General features: G+C 45.9%; 1 protein-coding gene across 2 annotated transcripts in view; it reads left to right on the forward strand.

Annotated features, from left to right (window-relative positions):
• EPHA8 (EPH receptor A8) overlaps positions 1-24,747 on the forward strand; it is a 57,883-nt gene that overhangs the window by 27,400 nt on the left and 5,736 nt on the right. The window contains exons 4-12 of one of the 2 annotated variants that reach the window (XM_044671316.1): positions 12,232-12,387; positions 13,230-13,565; positions 14,156-14,280; positions 14,374-14,536; positions 18,222-18,318; positions 20,656-20,723; positions 21,790-21,954; positions 22,966-23,151; positions 23,664-23,725. In XM_044671316.1, coding sequence (XP_044527251.1) covers positions 12,232-12,387; positions 13,230-13,565; positions 14,156-14,280; positions 14,374-14,536; positions 18,222-18,318; positions 20,656-20,723; positions 21,790-21,954; positions 22,966-23,151; positions 23,664-23,725 — 1,358 coding nt within the window. The remainder of the gene's footprint in view (positions 1-12,231; positions 12,388-13,229; positions 13,566-14,155; positions 14,281-14,373; positions 14,537-18,221; positions 18,319-20,655; positions 20,724-21,789; positions 21,955-22,965; positions 23,152-23,663; positions 23,726-24,747) is intronic. The other variant, XM_044671317.1, reaches the window with a different exon arrangement.

Here is a 24,747-nt window from a genome sequence, read left to right on the forward strand (position 1 = left end):
TCTCTCTCTCTCTCTCTCTCTCTCTCTCTCTCTCTGTCTCTCTCTCTGTCTCTCTGTCTGTCTGTCTGTCTGTCTCTTGTATTCCTCTCCCTCTCCCTTTCCCCCTCTTCTTCCTCTCTCTTCCTTTTCATCTCCTTCCCTCTTTCTCTCCCTCCTTCTCCCTTCCTCTTTTCCCTCTCTCTCCCTCCCTCCCTGTCCCCATCCTCTCTCCTCTCTCTTTTCCCTCCCTCTCCCCTTTTCCCTCTCTGATTCTTTACTCTCTCCCTTTCCCCCTTCTCTTTCTCTCTCTCCCTCCTTTCCTCCCTCCCTCTTCCTCTCCCCTTCCTCTCCTCCCTTTGCCCTTCCTCTTCTCCCTCCATCTCCCCTTCCTCTCTTTCTCCATCTCCCCTTACTTTCTCTCTTAGTAACACTGTAAGACAGAAGAGCAAGGGCTAGACAAATGGGCTTAAGTGACTTTCCCGGGGTCACACAAGTTGGAAGTATCTGAGGCCAGATTTGAACCCAGGTCCTCTTAACTCCAGACCTAGCGCTTTATCCACTATACTACCTAGCTGACCCTAGTCTAATTCTTTTTTTTTTTTTTTACAGAAGAAGAAACTGAGGCCCAATGAAAAGAAGTAATTTACCCAAAGGTCACACTGGTATCAAAAGAGCTGAGATTCAAACCTGGTCCTTCTGGCTCCAAAACCAGTTTACTATCCAGATAATTAATCCCCAATCCTTTATTAAGCATCTACTATGTGCCAGACACTGATAGGCACTAGAGGTACAAAGACAAATATGAATAGTCCCTGCCTCCAAGGAGCTTACATTCTAATGGGAGAGACCACATGGATGTATATAGGTAGTATGTACAAGACACAGGGGCCACACTTGGAATTTCATTGATAAAGGAATTCCCCAGTGTGAAAACTCCTTCTATCCATGCAAGGGTTAAAGACAGAAAGTTTAAATTTAAGATTTGCCCAGAGTCACATGGTAAGCATTAGAGGTAGGATTTGAACTCAAGTCCTTTTGCCTTTGAGGATGATTCTCTACTATTTTATACTATCATCAGCTCCATACTGACTCTCATAAAGACATACACAAATCAAATACAGAGAAACCTTGTAGAGAAAGGCATTCTTATACTAAGATTTACATGGCCCTTGCCCTGCATTAGCCTTGTGTCAGAAATCAGAGAGCAGGGCTTCCTGGGGTGAGGGGGTGGGAGGGAGGCCAGAAGGGGTCATATTGAAGTATCTGTGGTTGTCCGGATGGTCCTTTATCCTCATCCCAATTCAATAGACATTTATTGAGTACTAAATCCTGTGTACGAGACCTTCTGATTAGTGTGAGGGACGCCTAGACATCTGTGGACCAGTCCCTGTCCTCAAAGAGGATGCATAAGTTTTCCATCAAGGACAGTATCATTTTTTTGGTAACCAAATCACAGTCAGCCCCTTCCTCCTCACTGCCCACCCTCCCACCCTCTGAGAAATTTGAGTTAACTGAGGGAGGGGCAACAGGATAAGCCAAGGTCCCCTCAAGCTGTTCCAGTGGGTAGGTGATGGAAGCTCTGTGGCCAAGGCAGCCACTAGTGGCTTTGGGGGAAGTATGGGTAGACTGTGTGTGTGTGTGTGTGTGTGTGTGTGTGTGTGTGTGTGTGTCTGTGAGACCTCTGAAGAGAACACACTAGAAATGGCTACACAGAGAAAAACCAGGCTGCCTTTTGGGTGGAGCTGGGGGAAATCCATAGATAGGAAATCCCCCACGGATGAGTACAGTGGAATTATCTCTGTCAGAGAATAAACCCAGGGTGCCTGTGGGATTCCTTATATCCTGACTCTCCAGTTGATCCCATGGGGTACTCTTGCGTCTTGGTCTTTTCCGTACTTTAAATTAATTCGCTTTGATTCAGCCAATGGCTAATGAGGAACTACTGTGAGTAAAACCCTGGTGCTAGACCCTGGGGACACAAAGGTGTATTCTACACAGGTCCTGCTGTGAAGGCACTCCTGGTCCAATGAAGAACAGGACAGTGAGAGAGAGAGAGTAAGCAGAGATCTCAATTGCATAGTCCAGTGTTTCTTCCTTGGTTTTCCATGAAATTGTTTTCTCAGGATTCTCCTTCTACATGTTTGAACATTCTTTTAGTCTTCCTTTGTTGGGTCATCATCTATGTCCCATCCATGTCTCTTTAGGGGTTTTATATAAGGTTGTCTTGAGTGGTCTCCTCCTCTTCTTTCTTCTCCTCCTCTTCTACTTCTTCCTCCTCCTTCTTCCTTCTCTCTACTTTTTCTTGGTGATCTCTTCAGCACTTACGGGTATAGTTATTCTCTATATGCTGATGCCTCCCAGATGTATTTGTCTAGCCCTCATCTCTGTCCCGTGTTCCATTCCTGTATCTTCTAATCTCTCAAATAGGATATCCTTTGGGCATCTTAAATTTAACATATCCTCAACAGAACTCATTATCTTCTCCACTGAACCCATCACTCCTCTGGATGACTCTTCCTCTGTTGAGGGTGCCACTGTCCTTCCAGTCACCCAGATTTGTAAGCCCAGAGTCATCTTCAACTCATCTTTCTCCCTCACCTGTCCAATCAGTTGTCGCATCTTTTAAAAAACAAATGAACAACCCTTATCTTCTGTCTTTGGAGTGGATACTAGAGATCAATTCCAAGGCGGAAGAGCAGTAAGGGCTTGGCAGTGGGAGTTAAGTAACTTGCCCAGGGTCACACAGCTAGGAAGCGTCTGAGGACAAATTTGAACCCAGGACCTCCTATCTCTAGCCCTGATTCTCTACCTATTGAAACACTGAGATGCCCCAAGTTGCCAAGACTTAGTGACTTTACCTCCCTAATATATCTAATGCTTGTCCCTTGCTCTTCATTCACACAGCTACCACATTAGTTCAAGCCCTCAGCCCCCTCACACCTGAACTCAGTTTTGCTCTGGGCCCTTAGATTCTCCCACTTTCCAAACGATGCTCCCCACAGCTACCATTCTAAGCATGGTGGCCCAAGAATATAGGATATGTTTTGGGGTAGGGAACTATACAGTTTGGCTGGAGCTTAGAGTGTCTGGAGAAGAATAATGTGATTTGAGGTTAAAAATGGAAGATAGTGCCAGGTTATAGAGGACCTTGAAGGCCAGGCAAAGGTGTTTGGATTTTCCATAGCAGACAGTAAGGAGCCACTGAAGGTCTTTGAGCAGCAGAATGATGTGACCAGATCTCTACATAAGAAGTCTTATTAAAGAAGCCATATGGAAGATGGAATAAAGTAAAGAAAGAAGGGAGGCCAGAAGTCCTATTATAATGGAAGCCATTTCAGTTAATTAGAAATAAGAATCTAGGGAGCAACTAGGTGGCTAAGTGGACTGAGTGCCAGGCCTAAAGATGGGAGAACCTGGATTCAAATCTGGCCTCAGACACTTCCTAGCTGTATGATCCTAGCCAAGTCATTTAACCCCCATTGCCTAGCCCTTACAATTTTTCTGCGTTGGAACCAATATACAATATTGATTCTAAGATGGAAGGTGAGGGTTTAAAAAAAAGAGAAACAGGAATGTGGACTCAAGTGAGCACCTTGGGAACAGAGAAGAAGAGGTGGATTTGAAAGAGATTTCAGAGGAGAAATAGACAGAAATGTGAATTGCTTGTGTTTGAGGTGAGGTAAAGAGCAGAATCAAAGGAAATTCTAGATGTTTTCCAGAATAGTTTAGACCAGTGATTCCCAAAGTGGGCACCACGGTCCCCTGGCGGGTGCTGCACCGATCCAGGGGGGCAGTGATGGCCACAGGTGCATTTGGGGGTGGTGAATAACTGTAAGGGGGCAGTGCTAGTATGTGACAGGGAGTGCTAAGTAATATTTTTTCTGGAAAGGGGGTGGTAGGCCAAAAAAGTTTGGGAGCCACTGGTCTAGAAGGAAGAGTATGTTCAAGTCAAAAGCAAAGAATTCAATGAGAATATTAGAGCTAAGAGACACCATTAAGCTCACCAAGGTCAAAACCCTTATTTTGAAGAAGTCCCATGGAATCCCAAGCTTCCTATGGAGCTCAACTCAAGGGCCACCTCCTACACAGGAAGCCTATCCTCATTCTCCCAGCTTTAGAGGAATGTTCTCCTCCAAAATGACTTTGTTTTTACTTTGTATATACTTTGTAGTTGATTTTTGTTTACTTTTATGTCTCTTCCTCCTTTTCCTCCTCCTCCTCCTTGTAAGTTCCTTGAGGGGAGGGACTATTTCTTTTGATTTAACTCAGTGAACAACACTTGGTGGATGTTTAATAAATTCTTGATGAAAGGAAAGGAGGAAGGAATGAAAGAAAGAAACAAACTCAGGGAAGGTGAATGACTTGGTGGCAGAGCCTGGGTTTGAACTTGGCTCTCCTGCCTCCTGGACCAGTGACCTTTCCACAGCACCACCTGGCTTCTCTGAAGGACAAGTTCTTCTTGGTTGTCTCATCAGGCTATATGGGATTGGCAGGAGCTGTCTTCATAGCATGAGGAAGTATAACTCAAGAGCCACACATTCCCTCCTTCCTACTCTGCACTGGAGTTTGGTCTCTCCAGATGGGTGACAGGGCAGTGCAATGCCAAAAATGATGGATTTGGAGTTAGAAGACCAGGGTGCAAATTCTGGCCTTGCTACTCATCACTCATGTGATTCTGGACCAGTCATTTCCTATTTCTGCCTCAGTTTTCATCCTAGCCGTCTCCATACCTTGCTTCCTCTATGCATTCATCATTTCCATCTTCTCCCCTACTGGACCCTTGGGCTCTACCTCTTAGGTTCCTCTCTTTTAGGTGAGTTTTTGCCTTATTACGCCAAGAATCAGATTCACATAATTTCCTGGCCATGTCTATGCTGTGCCACCTCCCCTTCACCTTTTTTCCAGCTCTCCTTTTACATATTGTCTCCGACCATTAGAATGTAAGCTTCTTGAAGGCTGAGCCTGTCTTGCTAGCATTTGTGTTCCTAGCACTTAGCATGTAGCCTGGCACGCAGTGCTTAATAAAGTATCTCTCTGTTTGTGTTTGTTAGTATGTCTGTCTCTCTATTCATCCATCCATCCATCCATCCATCCATCCATCCATCCATCCATTCGTCCGTCTATCTATCTATCTATCTATCTATCTATCTATCTATCTATCTATCTATCTATCTGTCTGTCTGTCTGTCTGTCTGTCTGTCTGTCTGTCTGTCTGTCTGTCTATCTATCTATCTATCTATCTATCTATCTATCTATCTATCTATCTATCTACCTGTCTGTCTATCTATCTATCTATCTATCTATCTATCTATCTATCTATCTATCTATCCATCCATCCTTCCCTCTTTCTTTCTATCTATCTATCTATCTACCTATCTATCTATCTATCTATCTATCCATCCATCCATCTATCTATCTACCTATCTTTCTATCTTTCTACTTATCTGTCTTTAAATCTACTTATGCATATCTATCTCTCTACCTATGTCTGTCTATTTATCAACCTATTTATTTATCTGTCTGTCCAGCTGTGTGCCTGTCTGTCTCCCTGTCCGTTTATCTATCTACTTATCTGTCTGTCTATCTATGTCTGTCTATCTATATATCTTGCATGTCTATCTCTCTCTCTTTTTCTCTCTCTCTCTGTCTCTTTCTCTCCTCTGTCTCTCTGTCTGCCTCTCTGTCTCTGTCTCTCTCCTCCTTTGTCTCTCTCTCTCTCTCTCTCTCTCTCTCTCTCTCTCTCTCTCTCTCTCTCTCTCTCCCTCCCTCTCTCTCTCTTTCTCCCTCCCTTTGCCTGTTTATTTATCTCTCCACCTATTGATCTACCTTCCCTTTCCCTCTAGCTCTCTGTTGAATGGAGGAGGCAGTGGTCTAAATGGCCTGGAATGCCTTTTTCCAGCTGTCCACTTTATGGTGCTCCCCGTTACCCTTCTCTGGTTCCCTCCCAGTCTCCTCACACCCCCTCCTGTTTGCCCTGTCTCCCCCATCCCTTAGTAACTCTGTTCTGAGCAAACAGAGCCCCGAGAAGCAGAGCCTCCCAGGGAAAGGGAGCTCCAAAGCCCGCCAGGCCCCTTATCGCTGTTTGAGCAGCCAGAAGCCCAATCCATTTCCCAAGTCCCCCAGAGGAAGTCTCCTTCAGCCGCCCTCCACCCTTCCCAAAGAGCAGAGGCACAGAAAGAAAAGAGAAGGAGGGGATAGAGAGGGAGAATACAGGATGTCCTACTGGGCAGAAGCATAAACCAGACTACCACCAAGAGCCTTCTCCCTTACCCCAGAGCTTGCTCAGAGAACTAGTTTCCCAACCTGCCTCTTCCTAAGCTTGTGAGCCTCCCAGAAAGGCAGCAAAGACAAGGCCAAAGATTCCTGGATCCTGCTTCATTTCTATCCCAGCTTTGCTCCTCTCTTCCAGCGTGACGTGGCCAAGTCCTTTCCTTTCTCTTGGCCTCAGTTTTCTTCCCTTTCAAGGGAAGAGGTTGGGCTACCTCATCCTCCCATTTATTTGAGTTGTACTACAGCTATGGAATCAGTTTTTATCTGGAACTTCCTTGGAAATAGCCTTGTGTTCAGCTGAGGCCCAGAGGACTTAAACGAACAACCCAAGGTCATGAATCAGCCTAGCAGGAGTGTAGACTGAGAGCTGGAAGGGCTTGAGAGGTCCTTTAGTCCAGCCTTATTCTGCAGAGAAGGCACCCGAGACTGGACATCTTGGGTGACTTGGCTGAGGTCAAACAGATAGCAAGTAGATCTGTTGAGTCCCAGCCAGGGAGCTTTCTGTTGATCCTAGAATTGACTCCTCCATGCCCTTGCCCCGTCTCTCTTTATTCTAGGAGGGGAAGAATGCTGGGAGAGGTGCCCAGTGAGCAAGTAGTATCCCCAAACCTGGAGCCCGGCTTCCCTTCCCTCTTGTCACCCGGACAGAAGATATAAATCACCCTCCATGGCCCTAATCATCTTTCTATAAATATCAAAGGCTCATTTCTGAGCAGGGTGGGAGGGGGAGAGGGAATGAAAGACGAGTTCTTTGGCCTTCCTGACTGTGTTTAAAATCTGATTTAGAATTAATTTCCTTTGGCCGTCCACAGCCGGACACCTTATTTGTCAAATCTAAAGCTGTTTGAATAGGAGAACAGAGGGGGGCCTAGTCTCTAAGCAGCTGCTGGTGTGACCAGCAGGTCTGGGATAGGGGGAGAATGGGAAATAGCTCAGCGCCTAGGAGGTGGGGGGTGGCAGAGCACTCTACTGGGCAGAGCTCCCCAGCTGGCCCTCTGCCGGGAAGCCCCAAGGCCCACACGTATTCCCCAGGCCAGCCCTTCCTCAGGCAGGGCTGGCCTGGCATTGGCCCAGAGCAACACCATCTGTCTCTGTCGATTAGTCCCCGACCTCAGCATCCAGAGCTCTCACATCCCCCAGGGCTGGCGATTAGTATTGTTATTAAAGATTATTTTATTTTCATTGCTCAGATTAATCTGGCCCTGACATGTTATAACCATATGGGCATCAGCTGAGCACATTTTAATCCTTTACTATTGGGATTCAAAAGGGGAAATTTCCAGGTTTCTGTGACAAGTATATATAGAAATATCAACTTTTGAATGAATGATAAAATATTCAAGCTGGAGGGGTGGGCCTTGGAACATAGAATATCAGAGCTAGGAGGGGCTTTGAATGACAGAGCTGGAAGGACCTTAGAACAGAGAAAGTCAGCTCTGGGAGATACCTTAGAACACAGAGTGTCCAAGCTGGGGGAACCCTTAGAACACAGAATGTCAGAGCTCGGAGGAATATGGGATGTCAGAGCTGGGAGGGAGCTTAGAACAGAGAATGTCAGAGCTGGGAGAGACCTTAGAACAGAGAATGTCAGAGCTTGGAGAGACCTTAGAACAGAGCATGTCAGAGCTAGAAGAGATCTCAAAACACAGAATGTCAGAGCTGGAAGGGCGTTGGGACAATGGAATGGCAGTTCTAGGAGGGACTTCAAAGAATGTCATAAATAGGATCTTGGTTGGAGGGACCTTTAAGGTCATCTAGTCCAAATCCTTTACCAAGCATGAATTTTGGTGTAAAATTCTATGTGTCATTAAGATCTATGGTTCTAAAAAAAAGAATAATACGGAGGCCCCATTCCATTTCCAGACTGGACATCTTGTGGATGGTGAAGGGACATTCTAGCCCTGGATTAGATATCAGGATTATAGAAGCATAAATTTAGTGCTCAAAGGCTGTGAAGTTCAATCCCCTCATTAGACAGATGAATAAACTGGAACCCAGAGAGATCAACTTGCCCAGAGCCACATGCCAGGTTTTAAACTCAGGTCATCTGATCCTAAATTCAGTGCCCTTTCCACTTGACCATACCACCTTAAGTACTGGAATTCAGTCCTGGCTCTGCCACCAATTAGCTATGTGATCTTGGACAAGTCACTTCCCTCCAATGTACCTCAGTTTCCTCCTCTGTAATATGACAGTGTCAGAATAGATGACCTCTAAGGTCTCGGACAGCTCTAGCATTCTAGGATTCTATACTATATTATAGCCAGGCAGCCCAGGGGGTAGAGAGCACTGCTTCTGGTGTCAGGGGGAAGGAAGATTTGGCTTCCCCTTCATATCCACTCCCAAACATTTCTTAGCTGTGTGACCCTTGGTTTCCTCATCTTTAAAATGGGAATAATACCAACACCTCTTATAGCAATAGCAGTGACACACAGAGTGGTGGTGAGAATCAAATAACAGAATATTTATAAGACACTTGGCAGACCTTCAATCACTGTGTAAATGCTGGTTATTGTGATGACTAGTTTAGGTACTGGCTGAGGGTCACAGAGTTATATGCAGTGAAATTAGAAGGGAATCATATAGAATGGCAAATTTGGAAGAGACCTCAGAAACTATCCTCAAGGACAGATATAGTCACCTGTCCTCAAGGAGCTTGTCCAGTTAGGGAGAAAAGAAAGACCTCAACATATGAACCAGAGGACAGTAAAGTGAGTTAATTGTTCAGTAGCTATGCACTATAATATGACTCACTGGGGAAGGGATATGGGGAAATGATCATTTATCTGAAAAAGATCTGGAGCTTTTGGTGGCCCCTAAACTCCATATGGGCAGCTGGATGGCACAATGGATAGAGGGCAGAGCCTGGAGTCAGGAAGATTCATCTTAATGAGTTCAAGTCCAGGCTCAGACACTTACTAGCTGTATGACCTTGGACGAGTCACTTAACCCTGTTAGGCTCAGTTTCTCATCTGTAAAATGAGTTGGAGAAGGAATGGCAGACAGGACTCTAGTCAAGGGACCCCTTGAATTAGGTCACCTCTGAGGGCTTTTCCAGGCCCAAGATTCTGTGAAGATACATGAGGAGTATAAGGCCAAGACCTTCTGAAAGCTGCTAAGGCAGGTGGCTGAGGCAGTACATAAAGGGAGGCAGTATGCAAAGGGAACCATTAAGAGCTTCTGCCCTCTGTTAGATTATAATATCCATGAGGGCAGGAATTCCTCTAAATAAAATAAATATAAATATCTTTCCCAGGACTTAGCCCAGTCCTCCACAAACTACAAGGAATTTACAAATCTTTATTAAGTGGAATTGAGTTCTCATATAAGCCTGTTCTAGGCGTGAAAAAACTTACCCTTACCCTTAGCCAGTAATGATAATTAAAATAATAATGCACAACTCTAGACTGTTTTAAGGTTTGTGCAATGCTTTCCTCCTGGTGGCCCCATGAGATAGGAAGTATAGCTATGATTCTGTTCATTTTATAGATGTCAAAACTGAAGCTTAGAAAGCAATTTACCCAAGATCATACAGTTAGGAAGATGGCCCAGAAAAAGCTCAAACCCAAGCTTCTCTCTCTGGTGAGTTTTCCACTATGGTGGGCAACTTCTCAATAGTGAGGTTCTGAGTCCATCTCAGGGTTGTAATCAGTTCAGTGACTGACCAAATGGCTTGGGATTTTCTCTCTCTCTCTCTCTCTCTCTTCCTCCCTCCCTCTCTCCCTCCCTTCCTTCCTTCCTTCCTTCCTTCCTTCCTTCCTTCCTTCCTTCCTTCCTTCCTTCCTTCCTTCCTTCCTTCCTTCCTTCCTTCCTTCCTTCCTTCCTTCCTCTTTATCCACTGAGCCACCTAGCTGCCCTGATTTTCTTCTTCTGTGGGTCTTCTTGAAGGAATTGAGGGAGTGACTTCAGAACCTCATTGTATAGATTTAGGGACTTTCCTATAGCCACAGCAGGGAACATGACCCCTCCCCACTCCAAGGCCACCAACATATTCTTGGTCCTCTTCTTTCTGAAGAATTGGTGAGTCGTGATATTTAGAACTGGAAAAGAATTTGGAGATTATCTACTGTAACCCCCTTAGTGATGATTCTCAAAATTTTCAATGTCTGGGCCAGAATTTAAATGCAGCTCTCTTTGTAGTGCCCAATGGAGGAGCTCTTTGGTTAATAGAGGTCCTGCAGACTCTAGGTTTGGGCTTTAAGGTGCTGCTATAAATGGCCCATGTGATTTAATATTTTACTTCATGGATCTCTATTTCCTGTTCTGTGAAATGGAACTAGATTAACTCCAGGGACCCACTTAATGGAATGAATGTGAGGACCCAGAGGACAGGAGCTGTATTAGTTTTTCTTTTTTGTATCACCTACATAGGGAATGGTGCCTTGAAGAAGACAGTTGCTTAATTGTTTAATCAAATTGAATTCTAGCTCTAATATTCTGTGTTCTAGGATCTTACCCAACTCCAACATTTTGTTCTTTCTTAAAAAATTTTATTGATCCATTTTACATCATCTTCATTTCCAAATATAATCTTTCCCTTCCTTCACCTTGAGAGCCATCCCCTATAACAGAGAATAAAAAATAAAGAGGGAAAAAACCTGAGTCAGTCAAACTAATCAATACATTAGTAAAGTCTAGCAATATATATAGTCCTTCTCCAAAAAAAGGAAAAAAGTTGTTCTCATATCTTTTCTTTCAGATCAAACTTAATTGTTATAATTATGTGGAGTTCAGTTTTGATTTCATTGAATGAGTAAGCTCCTTAAGAATAGGAATTTCAGGACAGCTGGGTAGCATGGTGAATCGAGGGCCAGGCCTGGAGTCAGAAGGACCCAGGTTCAAATCTGGCCTCAGACACTGCCAACTGTGTGACCCTGAGCAAGTCACTTACCCCAAATTGCCCAGCCCTTTCCATTCTCTTATCTTGGAATTGATACTCAGTATTAATTCTAAGACAGAAGGTAAGAGTTTTAAAAACATTAGGGATTGTTACATTCTTTGTATTTGTATCCCTGGTGCCAACCACTTCAATTAATAAATGGTTACTGATCTTTTGTTTAGATCTATTGTTTTCCTGGTTCTGCTGAGTTCACGTTGCCTCAATTCAAATGTCTTTCCATGCTTCTTCCATTGATTCTTTTTTTTTTTTTTTTTTTTTTTTTTTTTTTTTTTAAGTTTTAAACCCTTAACTTCTGTGTTCCACTTATAGGTGGAAGAGTGTATTGACTTATAGGTGGAAGAGTGGCAAGGGTAGGCAATGGGGGTCAAGTGACTTGCCCAGGGTCACACAGCTGGGAAGCGTCTGAGGCCGGATTTGAACCTAGGACCTCTGGTCTCTAGGCCTGACTCTCAATTCACTGAGCTACCCAGCTGCCCCCCTTCCATTGATTCTTCTGGTTCAGTACTTTTCCACAATTCACATGCTTTGGTGTCTAATAGTCTGTGCTCTAACTTCCTTTCTGATTTTGATGTTTTATGTTCTGAGGACCCTCCCAACTCTTAACACTATATTCAAATGTCCACTTTCCAGTCCCAATATCCCTCCCCCTTAGCTCTGAACATTCTGTATTCCGTTGTCCCTTCTAGTCCTAATGTTGTTTTTAAAATTCTGTTAGATCCCAGGAAGAGAAGATTTCCATTCAGACAGCATCAGTAAGAGTTGGTCGTCCTGGATGGACCACTCTATTTTTTAAAAATTTTATTAATTAATTAAGAAAAACTTTCCTTGGTTCCATGATTCATGTTCTTTCCCTCCCCTCCTCCCATCCCCCTCCCACAGCCAACTCGCAATTCCACTGGGTTTTTCACGTGTCATTGATCAAGACCAATTTCCATATTATTGACATTTGCACTGGGATGATCATTTGGAGTCTACGTCCCCAATCATTGGATGGACCCCTCTGGATGCCCACTAGCCAAGTAGCCTTTTCCGTTGAAGAGGGCAAGACAGCTCACTCTGCCATCTTCTCTTTCCTTCTGTAGCCTGTGAACTGGGGACTTATAAATCAGCTCCAGGAGACCAGCTGTGTGCCAGGTGCCCCTTACACAGCCATGCGGCTACGTCTGCAGCCCAGACCTGCCACTGTGACCTCAGCTATTACCGGGCTGCCCTTGACCCGCCGTCTGCAGCCTGTACTCGTGAGTAGCCCTTCCGCTTGGGGAGGAAGTTGAGGCCACCTTCCAAACCGCTTTAGTCAGGGCACCCAAGACCGCTTTCCTCCTCTTCTTTAGCCTGGATAACGAAACCCTCCAGACCCACTCTCTTGGTCATTCCACTGTCAGTCATAGAATTCTGTCTCATTCGGCAGGCATAAAAACACACACATACAGGCACACAGAGTGCGTGTCTGATCATGAGAGAGGGAGGTGCTTTGGATAACCCTCGTGTTACTTATCATCTAGTGAGGGAATGTATTCTAGATTCACAGCTATCTAGAAAGCCTTGTGGGTCTGGGGCAGGCTTTGCTTAGTCCAGTGGTTCCCAAACTTTTTTAGCCTACCGCCCCCTTTCCAGAAAAAAGATTACTTAGCCCCCAGGAAATTATGAAACTATTTATTGAACTCAGAATAGAATGTAATACCAAAAAAAGTGTGACCATCACCACCTCCCTGGATCGCTGCAGCACCCACCAGGGGGCGGTGGCGCCTAACTTTGGGAATCACTGGCTTAGTCCAAGGGCCAAGTCACAGTGGCCCATAGTGACAAGTTCACAGGAATTAAGCATTGACAATTTTGGAGCAGGGAAGGAGAAGGAGGCGAAGTAAGGGGCCTCTTGACCCCCTCAGGGATTCAATATGGTCCCTGCCCATCAGGTTCTCTCAGTCTGATAGAAGAAACATAGTCCATGTCCTCAGGGAGCTCTCTGGGTGCTGAGGAAGACTGAGACAGACTCAGATGACCATACCCAAACCCACCATAGAAACCGAGCCACAGCCACAACTATAGCTGGGGCCTGGGGTTGGGTCTTTCTACTCTCTAGGGCCTCCCTCTGCCCCAGTGAACCTGATCTCCAGTGTGAATGGGACCTCTGTGACCCTGGAGTGGGACCCTCCCCTGGACAAGGGAGGCCGCAGTGACATCACTTACAACGCCATCTGCCGCCGCTGCTCCTGGGACCAGGGCCACTGCGAGAGCTGTGGCAGCGGCACCCGGTTTGTGCCCCAGCAGATGAGCCTGGTACAGACGGCCCTGACGGTAGCCAACCTCCTTGCCCACATGAACTACACCTTCTGGATCGAGGCTGTCAATGGCGTGTCTGACCTCAGCCTGGAGCCCCGACGAGCCGCCTCTGTCAACATCACCACAAACCAGGCAGGTAGGAGGAGCAAAGGGGCCCCGTCCCTGGGGGAGTTTTAGAGCTTCTCTCAGGAGGGGTGAGGTGAGAAGAGAAGAAGGGGTGATGCTCGTTACACACCAAAGGGACCCTCTGAGATGGCATCTTGGCAGGCAGCCCCTGGGCACTGGGTCATTTGGGCTGGGCGAGCACATCCTCGTTTTATCAGAGGATGGGTAAGAGAACTGAAAGAGTGTTGAACTAGAAACATAGTCAGGGACCTAGAACAGACCTTACATTATAGCTATTAAAATTGGATGGGATCTTGGAACATGAAATGTCAGAACTGTAAGAAATCTTAGAATATAAAAAAATATAAAACACAAACTTTAGGATATAAAAAAATATAAAAATATAAAATAAGGACCTTCAAGGCCTTCTATTCCATCCTCTACAAATGCAAAGGTAAGGACACTGAGCCCCGGACAAAGTGACTAACCCAAGGTCACACGCCATCGCTAGGATTACGAGTAGTTGTGGGGCTGGGATAAAGGAAGGACTCCAAAAAGGGGAGGGAAAAGTCGAATGACTTATAGTGCCTCTCTAACATCCCATGGCTTTGGCCCTTCTAGCCCCCTCCCAAGTGGTGGCGATCCGCCAGGAACGAGCTGGGCAGACCAGTGTCACACTGCTGTGGCAAGAGCCAGCCCAGCCGAATGGAATCATCCTGGAATATGAAATTAAATACTATGAGAAGGTAACAGTGATAGGGCTGGGCTAGAGGGCCAGAGGCATGGAGGGAGCTGGGCAGGTCCAGCCTTCTGAGTTCCTTTCTCCTCCGACCTCCCAGGACAAGGAGATGCAAAGTTACTCCACCCTCAAGGCCACCACCACCAGGGCAACTGTCTCTGGCCTGAAGCCAGGCACCCATTATGTGTTCCAGGTGCGAGCCCGCACTTCAGCGGGCTGTGGCCGCTTTAGTCCAGCCATGGAAGTGGAGACTGGAAAACCAAGTGAGTGGAGGGTGGGAGGGACACAGGGGAGAGACCAGAGGAAGGGCAGAAGCCTCTAGAGCAGGGGTCGGCAACGTATGGCTCTCGAGCCATATCAGGCTCTTTTGAGGGCCAGATATGGCTCTTTCTGCAGGAGCCATTTTTCAGGCGCTGTTACAGGAGCGGCACTGTGAGCACTGTATGGCTCTAGCGAAATTACATTTTAAAAAATGTGGCGTTTATGGCTCTCACGGCCAAAAAGGTTGCCGACCCCTGCTCTAGAGGCATAGTCTTATACTCTCTTGGGATCAAGAAGGAATCTTAAAACATAAAAGTTCAGTTAGAAGGGACATGATGGAGCAAGAAGGGATCATAGATTGTGAGGGAGAAGGGAACCTAGAACATAACATATAAATAAATGTTATTTATTTATATATACATTTTATTTATGTAAATAAATAAACAAACAAATAAATAGATAAAATTGCTAACTTATAATATGATGCTTTTCTTACATGTTCTATATCAGTGATGGTGAACCTTTTAGAGATGGAGTGCCAGGCCCCACCCTCATCCCCCCATACCCAGGGCTGTGCCTGACCCCCCACTGCATGCTGGGAACACCCCACCCCTCCCACCCCACATAGGGGAGGGAGGAAGCACTCCCATTGGGTTGCTGGGCAGAGGGGCAGGTAAAGTCCTCAGGGAATGTAGAGAGGGGGAAGGGAATGGTCTGAGCTCTCTACACCCCCCTAGCTCTGCTACCTGTGAGCCACCCACCTGACCCCCTGTAAATATTAAAAATGATAAAGGCTTGTATAAATATATAAATTAGTATTTTAATTAAAGCCATGTTGATAGATAAAATCATTAGACCACGCGCTTGTAAGCATTCAAAACTGCCGCCTCCATACTGCCTCCTGTTTCCTGGAAGCGCCTACTCGCCAAAGAGACCACTCCCTCCTAACCCACGAGATTTAAGCGCTCCCCTGCGTCAAGACGTCGGAAACGGAAATCAGTTGGACCATGTTGGATCACGGGAAATGTAGTTTTATACATTTCCCAAATTACTTTTTACACCCCTATGAGCTCCCATTGGGCTGCTGTCATCATGTGTGTGGAGAGGGGGAAGGGAGCAGCTCCATCCAAGTCCTTCTGCCTTTCTAGTAATGAACTCTGGCCAGGGCTTGGGGATGGGGGGTTGGGGAGGGTGGCTGAATGCCCACAGAGAGCACTCTGTGTGCCATCTTTGGCACCTGTGCCATAGGTTCACCATTACTGTTCTCTATATATTTGATATATAACAACCCTATGAGGTCTGTGTTATCAGTTTTATAGATGGAGAAACTAAGCCAAGAAAAGTTAAATGACTTGCCCAGGGTCACCCAGATATTAAGTATCCGAGATAGGATTTGACCTTGACTTTGAGTCAAGCCTTCTATCCATTATGTCAGATAAATTATTAGAGCTGTGAGGGGCTGTAGAACATCGAATGGAAGAACAGAGAATGTTAGAGCTAGAAGGCATCATTAACAATGGAATATTCAATTCAATTTGAAACATTTTGAGATTAATCCCCAAAAGTACATTTTCATATACACAGCAGAACCCCAAAAGATCATGTATGAAACTGTGAATCTCCATTTCATATCATTGTTTAGACCATAGCATGTTATATCTGAGAGATTCCTTAGAATCAGAACATTAGGACATAGCCTGCTATGACTAGGAGAGACCTTAGAACATAGAATTATAGGACACAGAATTTCAGAGCTAGAAAGGACCATAAACATAGACCGATAGAACCAGGAGGGATGTCAGAACTTAGGGTGTTAGGACATAGACAGTTATAACTGGAAGGGACTGTTGACCACAGACTGTTACATCTAGAAGAGACCTTAGAGTATGGAATGATAGAACATAGCCTGTCACTGAGAGGAGGACCATAGATCATAGAATATTAAACTGGGAGGGACCTTAGAGCATAGAATGTTCGAACATAGCCTGCCACAAAGAGGAGGACCATAGATCATAGAATTTTAGAGCTGCTGGAGAGACCTTAGAGCATAGAATGTTAGAACATAGGCTGTTGCAGAGAGGGGGGACCATAGACCATAGAATGTTAGAATTGGGAGGACCTCAGACTCAGAATGTTAAAGCTGGGAGGGAGCATAGAATGCTGGAACCTAGGCTGCCACAGAGAGGGGGGACCATAGACCACAGAACGTAGACCTCAGAACTCAGCCTGCACAGTGAATTGGGACCATGGATCACAGAATTTAGACTTGAGAGGGATCTTAGATTATAGATTGTTAGAGCAGAGCATATTAGATCTGGAAAGAACATCAGAGACTGTATAGTCTAAGCTGCTCATTTTAGAGGACACTGAACCAGAGAGATGTGCTCTGCATGGAAATAGAAGATTTAATTCAAGGAAGTCAGGCCTCAGGAAAGGCAGTGATGGTACTGGGAAGCTATTTGCAGGGCTTTTTAATCTAATCATATCTTCACAACAATACTAGGAAGGAGTCAGGGCAGGGATTTCTTCTGGCCCCATTTCGTGGATGAGAAAACTGAAGCCCAGGGTAAGAAAATGACTTGCCTAAGGTCATACAACTAATTAGGGGCAGAACCCAGGTTGCCCTCTTCTAGTCCATTATTTCCTGGTGCCACTCTCACTAACTCATCCATGTCAGTAGGTTCTAAATTCATCCATTAATTGGCAAGCATTTATTTACCTTCTACATGCCAGGTACTGTGCTATAGACTCTAGGAACAGAAATGCAGAATGAAAAGCATTTGCTCTTCATTAGCTTACATTCCTCAAATATAGAGGTAAGTAAGTGTGAAATGTAGGCATCTGGGTCTAAGTTAAGTGGACTGGGCTTAGAGTCAAGAAGATCTGGGTTCAATCCTGTCTCAGCTATTTCCTAGCTGTGGGACCCTGGGAATGTCACTTAACCTCTGTGTGCCTCAGTTTCCTCAACTGTAGTATGAGAATAGTAACAATAATTACCTCTCAGGGTTGTTATAAGGACCACATAAGGCAATTAGTAAAGTGCTTTGCAAAGCCCAAAGCTCTTATTAAATGTTAGCTATTACCTTTTTATAAAGAAAATAATACAAAAGAATTTGGAGGATTGAGAGGGGCCACTAAGAAGACATAGGCAGGGATTGGATCACAAGCTCCTTTAAGGCAGACATTATCTTTTGGGGTTGGGTTTTTTTGGATCCTCAGCACTTAGCATAGTCCCTGGCACAGAAAAGGAGCTTAATAAATGTTTATTTTTATTTTTAAAACCTTTACTTTCTCTCTTAGGATAAATACTAAGCATCAGTTCCAAGGCAGAAGGGCTAGGCAATGGGGGTCAAGTGACTTGCCCAGGATCACACAGCTTGAAAGTATCTGAGATCAGATTTGAACCCAGGACTTCTTGCCTCCAGGCCTGGTGCCCTATCCACTGTGCCACCTTGCTACCCCACGAAATGTTTATTGATTACTGATTGATTTGCATGAAATGTTCAAGTCTGGGTTGCCATATGGTGGGGAGGGGAAGAGTTAGTTGCACCCACATCAGGGTCCAGGCTAGGCAGCACAGTGAAGAAGTCAGGAAGGAGAGGTGTTTGTCTCCTGCCTTGGTCCCTGCTCCCCTGGGCTGGGTCCTTCCTCTTCCCCAGAGCTGATGCTGCCTCCTGCTTCCCATAGCAGGGCTCCGCTATGACACCAGGACCATCGCGTGGATCTGCTTGACTCTCATCACTGGTCTGGTCATCCTTCTGCTGCTGCTCATATGTAAAAAGAGGTAGGAGGGGCCATAACTCAACAGTCCCTCATCTTCTCCTGGCCCCCCTTACCTTTCACCCCTGCACGCCTGGCCTTCATAGTCCAGGGGACTCCACTTTCCAGGTCTATGCCATTTCCCTGCACATTTATCTAGTAGATGTCATTTCTACTGACTTCCCCCATCCCTTTATGCTTCTCTCCCTAACCCCTCATCTCCCCAGCTCAGCCTGAAAGGATACCCCTGGCAATAGAAACAGATGTTGATGAAACAATGCTTAAGGGATAGAATTTCCTATTTAGGTAATAATAATAGTATTTTTATAGAACTTTAAAGTTTGCAAAAAATCAGCACAACAGCCCTGCCTGGGAGATGGGTGTTGATATTGATCTTTTACAGATGAGGCAACTGAGGCATAAAGAGGTTAAGGGACTTGCCCAGGGTCATTCATCTAGTAGGTATCTGAAACTGGATTCGAACCTCATCAGGTCTTCCTGACTCTGCCAGATCCAACACTCTGTCCACTGTGCCACCTAGCTGCTTAAGATTAAGCTTCAAATTCTAGAATTTTAAAACTGATAGAGACCTTAGAATCCAGAATGTCAGAGTTGGGAAGAACCTTAGAACAGAGAATGTCAGAGCTGGGAGAGACCTTAGAATCCAGAATGTCAGAGTTGGGAAGAACCTTAGAACAGAGAATATCAGAGTTGGGAGAGACCTTAGAACAGAGAATGTCAGAGTTGGGAGAGACCTTAGAACAGAGAATGTCAGAGCTGGGAGAGAGCTTAGAACAGAGAATGTCAGAGCTGGGAGAGACCTTAGAACAGAGAATGTCTGAGCTGGGAGAGCCTTTAGAACAGAGAATGTCAGAAGTAGAAGGAACCTTAGAACAGAGAATGTCAGAGCTGTAGGGCCCTTAGAACAGAATGCTAGAGCTGGAGGGCCCTTAGAACACAGAATATTAGTCTTTAAAGGGACCTTAAAACACAAAATGGTGAGCCACAATTTCTCTTATGGCACAGAATTCATAGCTGAAAGGGTCATTAGAACACAGAAGGTCAGAAATTAAAAGAACCTTACACCAAAGAATGTCAGAATGGGAAAGAACTTTAGAACATAGAATGCCAGAGTTGATGAACCTTAGCACATCAACTAAAATGAATAGAACAAATTGTTAGAACATTAAATGTCAGAGCTGGGAGGAATTTTTAAAACAGAGCATATTAGAGCATGGAATATCAGAGCTGTGTTGGCTAGAATAGAATGTCGGCTGAAATGGATCTTAGAACATATTGTTAGAACATATAATGTTAGAGTTGGAAGGAAACTTTGAACATTGCATGTTAGAGAATAGAATGTTGTTTTTAGTCGCTTCAGTCATGTCTGACTCTTTGCGATTCCCTTGGCAGTTTTCTTGGCAAAGATACTGGAGTGGTTTGGCATTTCCTTTTCCAGATCATTTTACAGATGGGAAAGCAGAAGCAAACAGGGTCAAGTGACATGGCCAGGGTCACACAGCTAGTTAGTGTCTGGGGCCAGATTTGAACTCAAGAAGATGAGTCTTCCTGACTTCAGACTTGGTGCTCTATCTGTTGTGACACTTAGCTGCCTCTGATAGATCTTAGAACAGAATGAAATTGTTCTTAGTACTCCATGAATAAAACATTCATCATTGGAGCTGGAGGGGATCATAGAACATCTTAGAGACCATTTTACAGGTGAGGAATCTAAGACCCCAAAAAGGTGGTGTTGGGGGGGGGGACCATCTCAGGTTCCTGCAGCTAGTTAGAGGCAGAACCCAGTCCAGGCCATCTTCTACTCCATCACACTTAGCAGAAGTCAAAGTTAGTCCGACAAGACTTCCCAAAGCAGATATTTCAATGAAGCATTGTCTAGCCAGAGAGTCACTGGTTTGATAGAGAAAAAGAGAGAACAAGTTGAAGCCATGGAAAAAATTACATCCTTCAAGGCTTGGAGTGAATTTTTGCTTGACCCAAGAGCTAGAGAAACAAGGGCAGAGGAGAGAGTACAGAGAGTAAAAGATCTCAAAGAACCTAGTGAGGAAATTGGGATCCATTGTAGATTCTTGAGCAAGGGAGTTCTATATCAGAAAGAAGAGATTTCGGAGAAGAAAATGCTGGTGGCAGGTGCACAGGTGATAAGAGCAGCAGGGAAACCTGGCAAAAGACTGTCAAATGTCAAAGTCCAGCAATCTATCCCAGGTGGGAGTGAGGCTGTAGGATCCCTTGTAGCTGACATCCCAGATTTTCATCTAGGATTATTGCATTGGTGGAATGGGGAGGACACTGGAAGGTAGGGGAAGGATGCCTAAGGAACATTGAGATCCTTTTCTCCCAGGCACTGTGGCTACAGCAAGGCCTTCCAGGACTCTGATGAGGAGAAGATGCACTATCAGAATGGGCAGGGTAAGTGTAAAAGACCTTAGAGATAGGGGTCGGGGTGGGGGGGAAGGCTAAGAAGTTAGGGAATGTGTGCTGAGGACTCAGTTCCCCACCCCTAACTGATCCTGGAGGAGGCCATCAGAGCAGGGGAGTGAGTCTCCTAGAGAAACTTTCAAAACCAAGACTTTCCCCCCAAAAGCTTCTTCTATGTCCTCTGAGGGTTGTAGAGGCCCTGAAGAGATGCCCTCAACCTGATATAGACCCCAAGCCATTATGGGCAAACTCTTTGGATCTTATAAAGAGAAAAGAGGGCTCTATGGAAGCTCTAGAATACAAAGGAACACACTCAGGATCCCACTGAAACCTCTAGAGACCCCAAGAGTCTGTAGGCTGAGCTCCAAGCACTTGCCAGGAAGATCTGGCCCTGTTTAATTTGGTAAGAGGCATGAGAGCCAACTTAGTATTTGAAGGAATGTCATGGGGAAAAGGAATTGGACATACTTGGCTTGAGTCCAAAGGGTAGAACCAGGAATGATGTATAGGAGCTACAGAGAAGTAGAGCCTGGTTCTGTAGAGGGGAAAAATAATCAATTTTTTTTAAACCTTTACCTTCCATCTTAGAGTCAATCCTGTGTATTGGCTTCAAGGCAGAAGAGTGGTAAGGGTAGGCAATGGGGGTCAAGTGACTTGCCCAGGGTCACACAGGATAATCAACTTTCTAATGATGAGAGCTGTCAAAAATGGGATGGCCTTTGGGTAGTGAGCGCTGTTATTGGAAGTCTCAGAATAGAGGCTGGATGGACCCTTCTCAAGAGTATTGTATGTAGAGAGAATTCCTATTCAGCTGTGGGTTCCACAAGGTGACATCTGGATTTGGCTCTGGAGAATCTTTAGCCCTAGGTAGATTCCCTGACTCTACAAAGAGACCCCCGAGTTCTCCTAGCCTTCCCTTTGGGAAGAGCTCTCCAGAGGAGAGTTCTAGGGAGCTGTCCAGTCCCACTAAAGAGAGGGGAGGCTGTGGAGGGCCCTACCAAGAGAGAGATCCTCCTAGAACACTGCTAAAAGACAATTTTCTAATCCCTTCCTCTAGCTCCTCCCCCAGTTTTCCTTCCCCTGCACCACCCCCCTGGGAAGATCCCTGAACCCCAGTTCTACTCAGACCCTCACACCTATGAAGAACCTGGGCGAGCTCGGCGTAGCTTCAGTCGTGAGATCGAGGCCTCCAGGATCCATATTGAGAAAATCATTGGTTCTGGTGAGAACCTGAGGGGAGCAGAGCTGTGGGAGAGGGGGGCACTGGCTGGGGAGAGTCAAGGGGTGTGAGCATGCTCCTCCTGGTGAAAAGCCCTAGAATCAACGTGGCGGCCACGATTCAGGTGAGTCATTCTAGACTGGATTAGATAACGTGACATCAGCATAGCTTGGAGATGGAGTCCTAGCCTCCTGCCTTGGCTACTTACTACCCAGGTACTTGGAGCCTCTGTTTCCTCATTTGTGAAAATAAAGGAGTTGTAAGAAGCCCCCAGAGTGGGTCTGATCTTCCCGTTACCGTAGCCCCCTCCCTCCATCCTTGGCATACACCATGTGCTCAGGGGAAGAGCCTTTGCTTTTGTTCACTTGTCAGAGGACCTGGATTTAAACCCAGCCCAACCCTAAATTTGTGAGCAGGCACGAGGCACTTTAGACTCTCTAAACCCCGGTTTTGCCATCTGTAAAATGAGGAGTATTAGCTGATAGCTGGTGTACCTTCCCATTTTCACTCTGTCATCCACAGTCCATCCAGGTATATCTGGCCTTATAAGCAACCCGAGGCATGGACCTGTTACTCCCAACACCAGAACATTTCCCAGATGCCTGTATAATTAGAGAATTGTGTATCTTTTGAACTACGTTCCCCAGAATTCCTTTCGTATTGCCATAGAAGTTCCTCCATCCCATCAGGACCAAGGACAGGGCACCTAAGCTAAGACATTGCCTTCCAGATTCTTGACCCCACTCCATTAAGCACTAGACAACATACCGCTCAGTGGCTCCTCTTCAATACCTTTTCTCTGGCCAAACCAAGGCCAGGCCCCACAATCCCCAGGCATTTGCTGTCTGCCACCCCACTGGAATCACCAGGTTTCTCTCCTCTTCCCCCAGTAGATAATTCTTTGTGAAGCTGAGCTTTCCTACCCAAGGGGGCTGAAGGACAATAATAGGGACTGGGAAACAGCAGAGGCCAGGGGTGGGGTGAAGTGCTCACTGGCTCCCTGGTACCCCTCAGGCGAGTCCGGGGAGGTGTGCTATGGGCGACTGCGGATGCCAGGGCAGCGAGAGGTGCCAGTGGCTATCAAGGCCCTGAAGGCAGGGTCCTCAGAGCGGCAGCGGCGGGACTTCCTCAGTGAGGCATCCATCATGGGACAGTTTGACCACCCCAATATCATTCATCTTGAGGGTGTTGTCACCCGAGGTGAGTACTCTGGGTGTCCACAAATACCCACTTTCACCCTCCTTGGACTAGATCTGAGCCTACCCCTCTCTGCTACCACCACCATCACTGCCAACTCCTGCCCACCCACCCAAGAAATTCTTTCTTCTACCTATTTAAGGGAAAATAATTTGAAAGGCCAAGAGAAGGGTCAGTGTTGACCCAGCCGTGTCCCTGCCCAGCTATAAGTTCACTGAACTGCCCCAGTTTTGCTCAGGCTCCTTGATGGCTCCATGGGCCAACCTGGCTTAAATTCTCCCTACCTTCTATCTATACCATTAGGAGTCAGCTCTGAGAATGGGACTCTAAGGTTGACTTCCCTTGGATATTTCTTGCCTGGAGCTATAGCCTTCCCCAGAGTCCTCAGCCATGGTTAGGGACTTTGAAGAACTCATGGGATGTAGGGGACCTTGAGTGAGCAAGATGGGCAGATAGGACCAGACCCTCCCCACTTCCTCCCAAGAAAGCTGTGCCTCTCTTTCCTCCCTGCCTAGGCCGCCTGGCAATGATTGTGACTGAGTACATGGAGAATGGCTCCCTGGATTCTTTCCTGAGGGTATGTGACTGCCCTCTATTCCCTATTCCCATTCACTGGCCCTTTCTACTTCTGCTCAAAGATCTGGGGGAAAGTCGAGCTTCCCAGAGGCTAGGAAGAGATAAGGATATCCCTCTACCTAGGTCTCCTCTGGCTCTGGGCTCTCCAATCTAGCTATATCTAGGAGGAAGATGGATAGGAGGAGGGGAGAGTACAGCAACAATTGGGAACCAGAGGACCTGGGTTCTTGTCCTAACTCTGCTAGCAGGTCATATCCCCTCAGTGACTATTTCCCCATCTGTAAAATGAAGGGCTTAGACTAAAAACTCAGATCCCTTTCAACTCTTAATTTTGAATTTGGTGATGAAACAACAAGCGTTAATGTGATATAGCAGAAGGAACACTGAATCAGGTCAGAAAGTCTCTACAAATTAAGAACCATTATGTGTGGCCTTGGGCAAGTCATCTCACTTCTTCTGCCTAAGAAGGGAGTGGGGCTGGATGAGCTCCAAAGTCTCCTCCAGCTCCCATGTTCTATAACTGAGGGTCCCGACCTGCTCCAACAGTTTGTGGGCCCTTCTCTTTCCATTTGGAGCTCACTTCCAGCCCTCAATGTCAGATCGTCTAATTCCAAGGGGAAGGGGGTAGTGGGGAGTCTTGGAAGCCTGCAAATCAGATTAGCTTTCACCTACCTGCATTAGGAGAAATTTCCTCTTGGCCTGTGAGTTCTCTCTGGCACCCTTTGTCCAAGCTGAGAAGTACATGACCACAGAAAGTACTCAGGGGCTTTGCCTGAAAGCAGAGAAGAAAAGGAGGAAGAGAGGAAGGAGGGAGGGAAGGAAGGAAAGAAGGAAGGAAGGAAAGAAGAAAAGAAGGAAGGAAAGAAGGAAGGAGGGAAGAAAGGAAGACAGAAATGAAGGAGGGATAGAAGGAAAGAAGGAGGAAAGAAAGAAAGGAAGGAAGGGAGAGTGGGATAGAAGGAAGAGATAAAGAGGAGAAATAAGAAAAGAAGGAAGAAAGGATGGAGGGATAGAAAGAGGAGG

Source organism: Gracilinanus agilis, chromosome 3 (assembly GCF_016433145.1).
Source record: "Gracilinanus agilis isolate LMUSP501 chromosome 3, AgileGrace, whole genome shotgun sequence".
NCBI lineage: Eukaryota > Metazoa > Chordata > Mammalia > Didelphimorphia > Didelphidae > Gracilinanus > Gracilinanus agilis.